Genomic DNA, 12,999 nt, shown 5'->3' on the forward strand with positions numbered 1-12,999 from the left:
ATTGGGATTAGTAGGCAGCTGTTGTGCTGAGATATAGGCACCCCCACTTGAGAAGTACTAAGTACTTGGACTGAGATAAGCTGGCTGTGCGCATAGGAAATTACCAGTGAAGGGTTCATGTGGAAAAGTTCAAGAGCTGGTATTCGCACCTCCAGGTGAAGAGTGTCCCTGGCATACCAAATTTATGGTCCCGTGCAGTACTTAGGCACCTGCAGTACTTCCCTTTCTCTACTGAAAGAGCAGCTGCAGTTCCTCTGCTTCTTGCCACCCACTTGAGACCGAGCTGCTGAAGTCCAGCCTGAGCTCTGCATTAGAGGGGACATTTGCAGGTCTGTGTCTGTGTAGTTCAGTTTGTAGCTAGTTGTGGTGGAGGGTTTTCTGCCCAAACTTGGCGCTTGCTCCCTACCACGTGGGATAGTGGGAAGCCGGTGAGCCCTGGCGGGTGGCGGTACTCCAGCAAGCAAGGGAGCTGGGTCTAGCCCGGTGGCTCCGCAGGCAGTGGGCTCAGGTCTTGCACTGCTGCCTAGTCGTGGAGTGTCTCTGGCATGGAGGTTCCTGTCTTGGCCCCTCCAGGGCTACCCAGTGTGTCTGCTTCAAGAGGTGCCTGGAGGTAGCAAGCATCGCAGCTAATGGGATGTGGTCCAGGTGCTCACCCCTGGTCACACAGAAGCAGCAAGGTCTTCTGTGATTGCTCACCTTGTGGTCAGTACCTGGAAGGTGACCCTTGGAAGAGTGGTGATGCTGGCTGACTTTTTTGTATTTCTGGAATGCGAAGTCCATTTTAATAGAGAGCAAGTGTTGCTTGCTTAAGGAAAGCTAGTGGCTTGCAGGCACTAGAGTACTTGCACAAAGAACAGAGTTCAGCTAGGGTTTAAAAGTATGCCAGGGTCCCAAGTAGCTGTTTAGGGCATTTATCAGTGGCATCACTAATTGATGTACTTTCTTTTCCGTCTTAAAATCTGCACGCCTTTGCTTTTTTTTTCCTCGTAGGCAATAAGGGCCCTGTGAATCTTTGTCGTACAATGCAAAGTTGCTCTGGAATCTGCACTGCTTCTGTTTTGGTTCTTCACCAAGCTGCCTGAAAGTGGACTCTGATCTTCTTAATAGGAGACACCACCTGGTTTCACTGTGTGTTCTGCGCTCTGTTTTGCAGTGGTCTTTGCCTATTCTCCCACCTGAAACAGCAGCCGGGGGAGTATGAGAGTAAAAGGTGACATAATAAGCTAATAGGTGTCTTTAAAAGGGTTAAGCTTTTTCTCTGGAGCTCTGCAGTGCTGCAGAAAAAAGTTTTGCTTTAGGAAGACAGTGAGCTGAACGAGTTCTTTTTTTTTTTTCTTGATGTGTGGCTTTTTTACAGAGAAGGGGGCTGTGTTCTTACAGCAAAGGAAAAAGTGACTCTTGTCCCTTCGTATTCAGGGTGACTCCTGCGCTGTATGGCACTGTCCTTTCCAAGTTGATGACAACCTGTGGAAGGTTTCAGTGCAGCCACAGACTTCTTTTCTGCCTCTGTATTGAGCAGGTCTGTGTTCAGTGACTTGATATCTCTGCAGTCTTCAGTGTATGCTATTATCCTGTTAAATACCAAGTACACACCAGAAGAGTTTTCCAAGGAAGCAAATTCTGCTTCATTCCAAAGTAGGGTTTCCAACGTAAAATGTAGTGTAGAACATATAAATGCTATGATTGAAAGAAGTGAGAATGAAAGCCCTGGAGCAAACATTGCTTTTCAACACCGTTACATGTTTCTGACTGCAAATAGAAATAAATTGAATTGTTTTGTGGAAGCAGTGAATAAAGCTAAAAGCAGGACATTATGATAATAGCGTGGAGCTAAGATGTACGTTGGGAGAGCTAGTGCCTTCTCAGTTGAAAAGCACATGAGAAGTATAAAAGTGCAGTAGGCGTTATTGCTTTTTGGAGATCATCATAAGGAGCCATGTTTTTATTGGTGTGAATGTGCTAAAATCCCGATTGATTTGATTTTCAGTTGAAAGAAGTAGTATTATCTGATGCTTCTGGCTGACCACTCTGTATTGTATTGGCAAGTTGTACGACTTGGTGTTTGCCGCTGGGAGCTCCGACATCAATTCCGTCGTTTAACACGGGAAAGTAGCCAAGGCTTATCTGCAGTAATGGCATAATATTTAATGTGCAGCATATACTATGCAGTTCCTGTATGCAATATTGTATTCAACTGCATGTTACAAAAGACGTTAATCTGTAAACTGTAGGCCTTGCCTCAGTTTCTGTGAGCATGACTATGAGCTGTTAGTCGTTAAAATGATGACTGTAGATAGGGGTTACTGTTCCACAAAGGAAAATTACTTGCCAGGACCTGTTGTGCACGGTGTATTGTTGCTTGCAGGGGTTATAAGGGAATAAGGAGTGTTGTTACCCCCCCCCCCCAAAAAAAAAAAAAAAAAAAAAAAAAAGAAGACTGCAGAGATACAGTAAATAGAGAAGGAAAGAATGCGACTTCCTTTGGAAAGAAAGCGTGTGGCGTGGAGGCTCCAGGCCTTCCTCTGGAGTGAGAGGCACCCTTTGTTGACAGCAACATCAGCCATGGATATTTCTGTCAACAGAGTGAACTTTCTGGCTCTTTAGGGAAGATCAGCTTGTTCATAATAGGTGCCTCTCTAGAGATAGCCTGAACCATTTGAAAAGTAAATGAGCAAAAGTAGACTTCTCCAGAAGTAGGGCAGAAATGATTGCAGCTGATATTTTACATTCCTTCTGAATAATCTTAATGGAGAAGCAGTTCCCGAGCAGTCTGAGGGCCACAGGAGTGGTTTTTAGTGCTGATAGGTTCCCAGAAGCATGTAATGCCAGGCTTGTGCATTATAAAAGCATATGCAGAAAAACTTAGTTGCCATTTTCAAAGGAGAGTATCTGTGAAAGATGGCTAGTTTATTCTTGGCTCCTACTGTGTGCTCTGGTTTTTGCTCAGATGTGCTGAGGTTTTTTTGTAATTTACGGAGTAGTATTTTAGGACTCAGGTTTCTTAAATTTAGATCACTGCTTTTTTGTCAGAATTTCTGGCACATTGCTAAATAACATATGATGTGGGTTTGGATGGGCTACTGTGATGGCTGTTGCCACAGTCTCTGTTTTTTCCCTCACGACTGTAGCTGGTATTCTCCTTTGGGGCTTAGCTACAGTGACCTTCTGCGGCTGCTTCCCTCCTCCTCTTCTGCCATTTCTTTTTGACTCCGGGCTCTTCATTGGGTGCTGTGGTCAGCGCAAAATATGTCCATTTTTGGTAATTAAAGCTTCCTTGGGCTATCAGGTTGTCCAAGGAGGAGGTGCTTTCCCCGCCAAGTGAGCAGAAAAACCGAGGGCATTACTGCTGCCAGCAGGGAGTTACAGGTGTGTAACCGGTGCTGATGTCAGGAAGGGAGAAGAAGGGAGAGGTTGCAGCCCTGGGGAAATGACTTTGCAGTGAAGGTTGTTCTTAACCACGTTGCTTGCCAGCGCCGCGTGTCTGGACAAAGCAGGGGATTCCACCCTGCGTCCGTCCGCAGGGGATGGGAATTGATTGAGGTTGGTCCGAGGTGGAGCGGGCTTCAGGCGGGCCCTCTGCAGGCACAGGGGACATGCATGCAAGGTTGTTTCCCCAGTTAACGCTCTGAAATACGTGCGCTCCTGTTTTATAAATGCTCCTGTTGCTCTGCTGCCCTCCTGTTCCTGAAATAAAGGTCATCCAATTACTTGTGGGAGCCACGTAACCGCAGACCACTCAGTTAGGGGAAGGGATAGCAAAGATAGTGTGTGTGGTTGTCAGTTGCTAAATAGACAAGCAAGAAAATGAAATACCACCTTTTAATAATGAAAAGGTTATGCTAAGCTGTGATCAGGAGTTGTTTTTTATTTTCCTGTTGGCCGGCAGACATGAGGTAATGTCTGCACCTGAGTCTTTTGTTAATGAAATTAGCCTTTTCTTCCAGAACTTGCCCCTTTGTCCGTTCACAAAAGGGCGGAAACGGTCCTCTCTGCTGCTTTTGATGCTCTTCCCCTGTTTTCTTTCCTCCTTATTTGAACTGCTGTCATAGCCAGGCGCTCTTTTCCTGAGCTTGAGCCCCGACACCTTTTGCTGATTTGATTGCTCCCCGTTGTCTTTCTGCGGCTGAACGCTGTTGGCAGAGAGCCTGGTCTACTGCTTCCTTTAATGCTTTTAAACCTGCTCCAGCTTTAGCTCAGTCTGTTCTTTTTCATGAGGTCTCTCTCACAACATCTGAAGAACCCCAAATCCCTTTCGTAGGTCAGTTTTGAACAAGCCTCCCTTTTTTAACTAGCCTGCCTTTTTTCTTCCTGCAGCCAAATTTAAATCAACTTCCTGACAGTTACAAAGCTTGGCCGTGTCTGAGGCCTGCCGTTTCATGGTCCTTTTAGAGAGGCCTTGATGCAATGTCTTAGGTATATGTTCCTTTACGTATGTTGTGACTGTGTGTCTGGAGAAAGGCTTGGTCTAATAGTTCTATTCTGGTTTAAACTTACAAGTTGTTAAAGGCGTAAGGTTGTTCCGGGTGACTGCAGCTGTTCTGCGCTGGCAGCGGGGTGTAGAAAAGGTTTCTTGTGCGTGAGACTGGAGGCCGGGAGCGCTGGTCTCCAACAGGAGGCTTCTCAGAAGGCAGTGAGAAGTGCGACTTCTGTATAGAGAAGCTGAGAGCAGCAGGCGGGAGTGGGAGAACGCAAGTCCTTTTGGAGGCGTCAGTCTAGTGGAGTTTTGCTGGCTTCCTGTCATGCAGTTGATGTTAGTGTTGTCTGTCTGGTCATATCTGAGGCCAAAGTTTGAGGCTTGTATCAGGATAAGCTACTCCATAATATGAAAGTTCATTTTTGAGTGGCAAACTGAATTTCAGAAGTGCACTAAGTGAAATATCTTAGTAAGTGTAAGCCCTCATTTTTCCAGACTACTCCATGCTGTTCAGTCACAAAAATACTTCCCCAAAGCAGGACTAGAAACCAAATCTGCATGTTCCTTTTATTCGATAGAATATAATTGATCTGATATATGGAATATCAAATTATGTGATGGTATTAGGAACCAGGATTTAGAGATATTTGATACTAATCAAACACTGAGAGATCCACAGCTGTATTACAAAATGTTTCCAAGTTAGGTTTATTCTTTTCAAACAATAGAACAATAACTAAGTATTTTGCCATGCTTATAAATGCAGTTTATGCTTTATCTGCTACCTAGATAAACAGAAGCAGTGATACATTTTATAGCTTTACTCTTTTCTATTCCTGTTCACTGGAGACAGACACAAGACGGCTGACAGAAGCCATTCTTATTGTCAGTTCTATATACTCATCTATGTATTTTTTCCAGCTTGCGTGTCTGTGTACACGCATGTGGAGCAACGTAACACAGATCAACTGTTCACTTTCAGCGACAACTCTTCCAACGTATTTAAATATACCTTAAAATAGGGTGAACTTCTGTATTCTTTCACTGCACTTCTGGGAACTGTCTCCATCCCAGGTGCTGATGTGACCTTCTCAGGCCTGGAACTGAAATGTGGGAAAGCAGTATCTTAACATGGGAAATAGTAAGCCACATCTCCACGAGGAATTAGTGTCAAAGACAGCATACAGGCTGGTGTTTATCTAACCTATTCCTAGCTTCTTAGAGTATTACTACATTGCTAAATTGCATACTTGAGATTCTGCTTCTGGTTGATATTATTATACAGTCATGTTAATGAGTCAGAATGAAGCCAAGGAAAAGGTTTTGCAATGGTTAATATTTTGTGGCATTTCTTTCTTCCTCCTTGTTCTGTGCTAGAAAATGGCATTTTTGTCAGATGTGGACAACTTTCTAGTCTTGAGAAGACAATCTCCAAAAATGTAAAAAGTGAAATGCCTTAGAAACAGTGCAATTAGTGCATACTGTGCAGAGAGGCTGTTTAGATTTTAGGAGCTTAACTTCCTGAAGAGCTGCCTGAACTGAGCATGTTCTGGTTGTGACTGAGCTTGACTTTTCCTGTAATTAAGCCGGCTCTGCACTAGGGTCTGGCACACAAACTGAAAGCAAGGATGCTCTCCCGTGTTGTCAGTGAAACTTTTCAAGCAAGGAGAAGCTGCTGGCCACAACATGGAAGGCAGGACTAGAAAAGTAAAAATCTGTGGGATGGATCTGAAGATTTCAGGTCTGCTGATGGCCTATACAAATAATGATGAAATTTAGTTTTGACTGTTTAAAAAAAAATCTTAGAGGACTACATCCACATATGTATTAAAATACTTGAGGAAGGGGGTGAAGGGAGGGAGATGGTAAGATGGCAAAAACAAATATTCAAGATACTGGGAAAGGCTGTAGTGGAAGTTGTCCAAGTCATCTGTAAACACTTGATTCAGTTCCTCAGTAGAGGGCAAGTTTCTCACTCTGTTCTCTGGAGTTCAGTTCTCTTCCTCTTGCTGTTTGTAGCTTGTGTATGTTTCTGTGATTTCTTCTCCCATTATTAGAAGAGCAACAGAGTCTAAACACACAGCAGCAAGGCAGAAACTAAGCAGCATGAACAGTAGACCCTACTGTAGAGAACTGAAAACAGCATGCATATAAGCAGGCATTGGCAGCAGGTGTCAGAAACTACCAAGCCAAATGTCACGAGAAGCAATGTCAACTTTATGGAGCCAACAAAAACCAAAATCTGTTTCTACTGATTTTCCTTTGAGCAACTCCACCTGAGGTTGTTATTAATCCTCGTGAGCATCCTGAGCTTTTATTCTCTCAGTCTTCAGCTGTCTTGCTGCAAAGGATGATTTGCATCTCAGACTACCAGGAACTTTGGAACTACAAAACAGTGATCTTACAGTGAGATTTTACTCCAGGAGGGATTGCAATGACTATAGTTTTACTATAACAAGAGTAACTGTAAATATATTATATGGGCTTCAGATATGGGAAAAAGAGGAGGGGAGACTGGGAGAATAGAAGAAGCCATACAGGAAGAATTCTAACTTTCAAAGCATGTTGCGTAGAGTTTCACTATGTTGCAGAAACACAGATGTAAAGTCTGATTTATTTCTGTGCCTGTAAAGAACAATTTTAAAGATGCTGGCTGGTGTTAAAAAATGTGAAAACATAAATGTATCTGCAGAATTTTCATGGTTAGCAAAGGGGTGGAAACCACATCTGTACTGTCACTTGATATGGACACTAAGCTCATGGGAGCTTGACTCCTACCATCTGTTTAGCCTGAACTTGCCAGTCCCCACAACACAAAGATCACAAGTAGAAGTTGTAGGGTGCTAATTTACAAGCCCTGTTCACCAAGGTCCTCCAATGCAGATTAGTCCTATGGTTTGCTGGCCTGTTCACTTGCAGTTCTACACCTCTTTTCCCTTTTTCCCCTGTACAAAAAGGACCAGCTGTAATACGGCCTCCTTGGTAAGGCAGAGAAGGAAAGGGCCTGCTCTCAGTGCCAGTGAAGTTCTTCTGACCCTGAAAGTCAATGAAGACATTCAGAGTTACGTGGTGAGCTGAACATAGGCCTCAAACTCTGCTCTGAAGCTGACCTAGGGAAAACTGCTTCACTTCTTTGCGTCTCTGCATTCTCCTCTGCCAAATGGGGTCAGCACTTTTTGTGAGTGCCTTTGTGATGTCTTGGAGACCCAGACATGAAAAATATTATATAGCTGGTGAGTATAGCTAGTGTGATTCATGAGTTCATGAATCCTGGGCATGGACTGAACAACAGGCACCAAAGGCCATGCCCAGGACTCGGCAGTCCTATGATGATATGGCATGTCAAATCTATGTAGTGGACCTCAACAGCCATCTCAGCATGGAAAAAGAAAGGGTGCAGTAGCACAAGTTGGCCCACTCATTTAACGATGCCCCTAGTGTTACTGAATGAGGTGGCATCACCTCATGGGGTTGTTATCCTATGTGACCGACATGGAGAGGGAATCCCACCAGCTACCTGGCCTTGCCTGGAGGGATGGGACATCCTCTTCACTGCTCTGAGAAAGTGGTGGGGCTCTTGTGGGGTTGTGCCTGCCTCTCAGGGAGTGGAGGGGAAGGCTGTGGGATGTCAGAGCTAATTTGGGGCTGGACTAGTTTCTGAATCAAGCTATAACCTTCACTTTTTTTCTTGTTTGCTCTCTCCAGTGTCTTAAGCAATATTGATCACTCCAAACCTGGGCAGCTCTGACTTAGTTATCGACAGAGACAGTAGTGTTGTCAGTAAGAGCTGCTCTGCAAAAGAGAAAGTCCTTAGACTGTCAGCAGGCCATTTAAAACTAATAAAAGTGTTATTACTGTTCAGTAATAAAAACTAAATGCCTTGTTAGCTGTTAAAATTGCATGTTACAAAATTTATCTGAGAGCATGTAGTTGGGGTGTTATTAAAATGGAGGGGCTGCTCTTGCATAATCCCGTCTGATACCCTGGGCTTGATTCAGATCTGGTAAAATCACCAGCAGTCTTTCATGTAGCATCAGTTGGGCCCATAAAGGAAACAAGAAAGCCCATTGATGATAACCTGCTCTCCTTCATAACTGACTGCCCCATAAGCTGGGCTCAAATAGACAGTGTACGATTTAGCCTTTGTGTTGAATAGAAGCTCTCAGAGCAGCTGTTACAGAACTCCTGTGAATGGCTACAGTTGGGCAGGGAGATGGTGACTGAAACCCTCCCACCTAACTGGGCTGGGACATCTTCAGACAGCTTTGCAGTGCTTCTAATTATTTTCTATGAGAGTTGTTGGGGTCAAAAGTGAGGAGGTGAAAGATGTCCAGGGCCAGAAGAAGGGAATAAAACATTCAGTAATATTCTAAAAGAAAGAAATAAAGCCCAGACTAGGGATCTAATGCAATTTTAAATATTGATAAGAGGCAATAAAATAATCTTCAGAGAGGCATGTTGGCAGAGCCCGTATTATGATGTTCAAATTGCAGAAGGCAAAATGAAGAGAGATGTCATAGAAGAAATTTGTATAGGTAGAGACTTAAGCAAGAAACTTTTCTAATTCTACTTTGGGGTTCAACTTGAGCTTCCAACCTCTGCCGAAGGTTTGTCATACGGAAAGGTGCCTTCTAAAGACCATGTGTGAAATCTTAGCCTTGTTAACATCCAAGGGGGCTTTGCCACTCAGAATATGATATCAGAATTCATTCCAGGTTTCTTCATAATAGAGCCTCTGCTCATGTGCAGAAGAATACAACAAAAGTGAATTCACAGCTTAAATGGCTTTCATACAACAATGATAATGAAATAGAGTGGAGGGATTAAAGATCATCAGCATTAACTCTTGGTAACTCTAATGAGCTCTGTTAATTCCAGAGATTGTGAGGAGCTCAGCTTTGTGCCTGTGGAGGTAAAGAGAAAATGGCATTCATAGAAAAAACCATAGCACCTTCTCAGATAGAAGGGCAAAATGCTAACGAGAATGGCAGTGCATTGCTTTCCATCTCCCAGCCTCTGCACCTTGTTCTTGCAGAGGTCCAATGGAAACCAAATGGATCAGTCTTATCTCAGAAATATAAAACAACTTGAGTTTCAACTAATTTATTTAAATGCAAGAGTGATATTTTTCTGCCTATCTTTCTTGACCTTTCTTATTTCCAGAAAAGAAGGAAGAGGTACTTTTTAATGAATTGGAATGAAAACTGTGCTACCCTGCAGCATGCATACCTAGACCAAACTTTGGAAAACAGAAGGCAGCCATGCCATGTCTGTGTAGCAGGCAGAGTCCCAGAGCATTTGGCCTGGGAATAAACTCCACAACCTGTAACATAAATGTCTCATTCAGTGTCCACCACTCCATGTTACTAGTTGGACTCTAACTGAAAGGAACATAATTTCATCAGAGGAAAAGAAGGACTGTTGTCTGTGGACAATAACTATTGACTTCTAATGGGCTTTCAATTATATTGCAAAACTACTGAAAACTGATGACATATATTGTCTCAACACCCCTGATGCTTAAGAAAAGGGGAAAAAAAGTAGTAATCTGCTGTTTTCTTGTCCTTCAAGGGCTTTGTTTGACAACAAACCATCTGATAATAAGAAGGGCCAATGGTGACCAGTGACACACAGAAGACGAGAAGTATGATTTAGGACAGTTGAGAAGAGTTTCTACCACCTAATGCAGGAAAACATGCAGTGGTAAGAGACTACTTCTCTTCTTATGGAAAAAAATCCTAGGTAATCGAAACATTTTTCTATTGCTTGGGTCTAAATGTATATAGCTCCATAGCTAATGACAGCAGGGCAGGGAAAATCCTTCTATATACGGTTTTGTAGGATCAAATATATGTTGCAAGGATAAAAAATTAGTGAAGTCAAAATTTCTGAAGAATCATGTTAGGTATAAGAAGAAAACTGGTATTAGAATTATTGCATTCAATGGGACTTTTCCTCAGTTCACTAGAGTGAGGGGACACTACTGATGGGGAAATATTTTTTTTTCCTGTCTGCTCCATCTTTGCTAAGACAGCTTGCTGTAAAGGATCACTCTTACAAAGGTATGAAAGTAATCTCTCTTCTAGGGTTTGAGCTAAGTGTGAACAGGATCCTGTTGATTTCTATGGCAGTTGGATTGGCTCATAAAGGTACCTTTGTAGACATAATTTGCCATTCTGTGCTCAGGACACTGCTTTGAAATATTTGCAATTTCATTAAATCAAGAGTGCTTTCAAAGAGGAGGTAGTCTTGACTAGTTCTGACTTCATCTCTAACAGATTGCATGATCTTGAACAAATCACGCAAGTGAAAATCTTCTATTTTGTATTTTTCTGTCCATTTTCAGGTGACATCAATGACTTTCCAAAGTGCTGAATGCCAAGAGGTTAAGGCTCCCATACTTTAAAACCAGGAGAGTGCATTTTCCTGGAAGAAACTGAGTTTGAAGGACTACCATAATCTGCTCTCTGCTGCATAGCTCCTAAGGTTGTAATGGTAAACAAAGACATTCAGGAAGAGAGTATCTTTCACAAGGGAACTGTGTAGGGCCTCTTGGCTTGGCAGATGAAAACCACAGAAAGGTATGGCATGCATTCCAGATTGGAGACCCATATGTGTTCTGGGGTTGAGGACTACATTATAATGTGTTTGGGAGCAAATTCATGCTCTGAGGGAAAATCTGGGACTCTGAACTGCTTCAATGTTACTGTCAAAGTTTGTGAAGGAAATATATATATTTGAAATCAACTACAAACTAGTTTGCATTCTCTTATATTATAAATGCTCCTTATGTGGGTGTAAAAGTGTCAGCTTAAACATTTTTTCCAGATTTCTAGAAAACATTTTTCTTTGATTTAACTCAAGATGCAACCTGTCCCTAATAGCATTGTTTCCACCTATTGAATAAAGATGAGTTACAGAAGCAAAAAAATTGTCATTCTGTGCTTAACAACACATCTGAAGAGCCATAGAACTGTGTTTGCAAAATGTTTTGAGAGAGACGCCAAAAGAAATGGGCAGTAAAGTTTGGTATAGGTATTTGTGAGTTCTGGCTTTAAATTAGTTGTGGTTTGGGACTGATCTTTATGTGTGGCTGAACTGTGATTTATTTATTTATTTTTCTCTGTATCTGTTCAGCAATGAAAAGCCTTCAGTTCAGGAAAGCGCATAAGCCCCTATGTTTGTATCTCAATTCAGCTGGGCCTACTATGGGTTTACCTTTAAGCATATGCTTAAAATCCCGGTGGGGGCTCCTTACACGCACAAGTATAAGTACCACTGTAATTTTTAGCATATGCTGAAGGTAAATTGGTGCCAGGGTGCCTGGCTGATTTGTTGCGTTTATGAACTGTGGCTTGTGAAAGAACATGCTTATATAATGCAATATACTGATTTATGAAAGGAGGTGATACAATATTTATCTGGGAAATGCGAGGGTCAGGTTAATCTTTGTGCACCCTATGGCCTTAAATTCTGGTAGGAATCTTTGCAGGATTTCAAGCCTAAAGACCTCTGCACTTGGACTATAAGACTGTCGCTGTGTGATGACACAGTCGTCTGTATAGTTTATTTATGTTAGGCAGGGAATTAATTTCAGAAAATGATGCATTTAGAAAAGAAACAGTAGACCTAAATTTGTGCGGTTTAGCGGTTTTGAAATAAGCAGGCAGTCTAGAAATCTACAGCAGTTATATAACTGCATCAAGGATTCATTAATATTTCACAAAACAGTATTAAAATATAATGTTAGCCATTTAATTGCCTTGCAGTGAAAAACAAACTGCAGGAAGGCATTCTACAGAAAAACATCAGGGCAGACTTGTAATTTACATTACATATAAGGCTTTGTTGATGTAAAAAGATATGAGATAGGAGAAGGCAAGCAATTTTCAGGTTCTCTTCTAGTTTTAACAACCTTACATATTTAAAATATATACTGTACGCTGCGAAATAAACCCATAGCAATTTATTTGTGCATATTCACACCAGCTATTATGGTCACATTCAGAATGCACATTGCTGGCCTCCTAAAGGCACAATAATACCAATCAGCTTTCAGAGCCGTTGGCTCTGCGAGGACGTGTGACTGCTCAGCAGCTGAAATGAAGATGCTTTATCAAGATGCTGATATTCCAACTGTTGAATGGCAGCAGAAGCCAATGGGGTTACTCGTGTGAGTGACTGTGCCCTGCGTGAAGCTTTGGGCGGCGAAGACTCAACCATTTGTCTCTGTCCTTTATAAGACCCCAGCTGTAGCATAAACCGAGCTTTCTCCCAGGCGTAGGGAGCTCTTCAGGCTACTGTGTTTAAAGTGTGTCACGTTTGGAACAAAATAGCTTAAGTGTGCTGCTAGGGCCTCCTCCTTGCCAAATAGCAGAGAAACCGATTGAAGAAAATAAAGGGCTGCTTGCTTATTTTTGCTTACCAATAAATCACAACTGAGATTTGTCGGGAAGGACCAAGTGCTAAAAAGTTGATGAAATTAATTTTATCTGTGGCGCTAGGTTTGTCCTGAAATTAGATTTCTGATTTAACATTCAGTGGGCTAACTTTAGGCTACTGGGTTAAAAATGATGTTTTTCCTG

The 12,999-nt window shown here is 42.3% G+C and overlaps 1 protein-coding gene across 3 annotated transcripts in view; it reads left to right on the forward strand.

Moving 5' to 3' along the window:
* Positions 1–11,308, forward strand: part of LOC135327939 (ankyrin repeat and SOCS box protein 3-like) — a 29,117-nt gene extending 17,809 nt beyond the window's left edge. The window contains exons 7-8 of one of the 3 annotated variants that reach the window (XR_010388591.1): positions 9,986–10,117; positions 10,761–11,308. Coding sequence is in view for 1 of the 3 variants with exons in the window: in XM_064509765.1 (XP_064365835.1) it covers positions 10,761–10,789 (29 nt within the window). In the remaining 2 variants the exon portion in view is untranslated. The remainder of the gene's footprint in view (positions 1–9,985; positions 10,118–10,760) is intronic. The other 2 variants (XR_010388590.1, XM_064509765.1) reach the window with 2 other exon arrangements.
* The last annotated feature ends 1,691 nt before the right edge of the window (positions 11,309–12,999 follow it).

The sequence above is a fragment of the Dromaius novaehollandiae genome, chromosome 3 (assembly GCF_036370855.1).
Source record: "Dromaius novaehollandiae isolate bDroNov1 chromosome 3, bDroNov1.hap1, whole genome shotgun sequence".
Classification (NCBI taxonomy): domain Eukaryota; kingdom Metazoa; phylum Chordata; class Aves; order Casuariiformes; family Dromaiidae; genus Dromaius; species Dromaius novaehollandiae.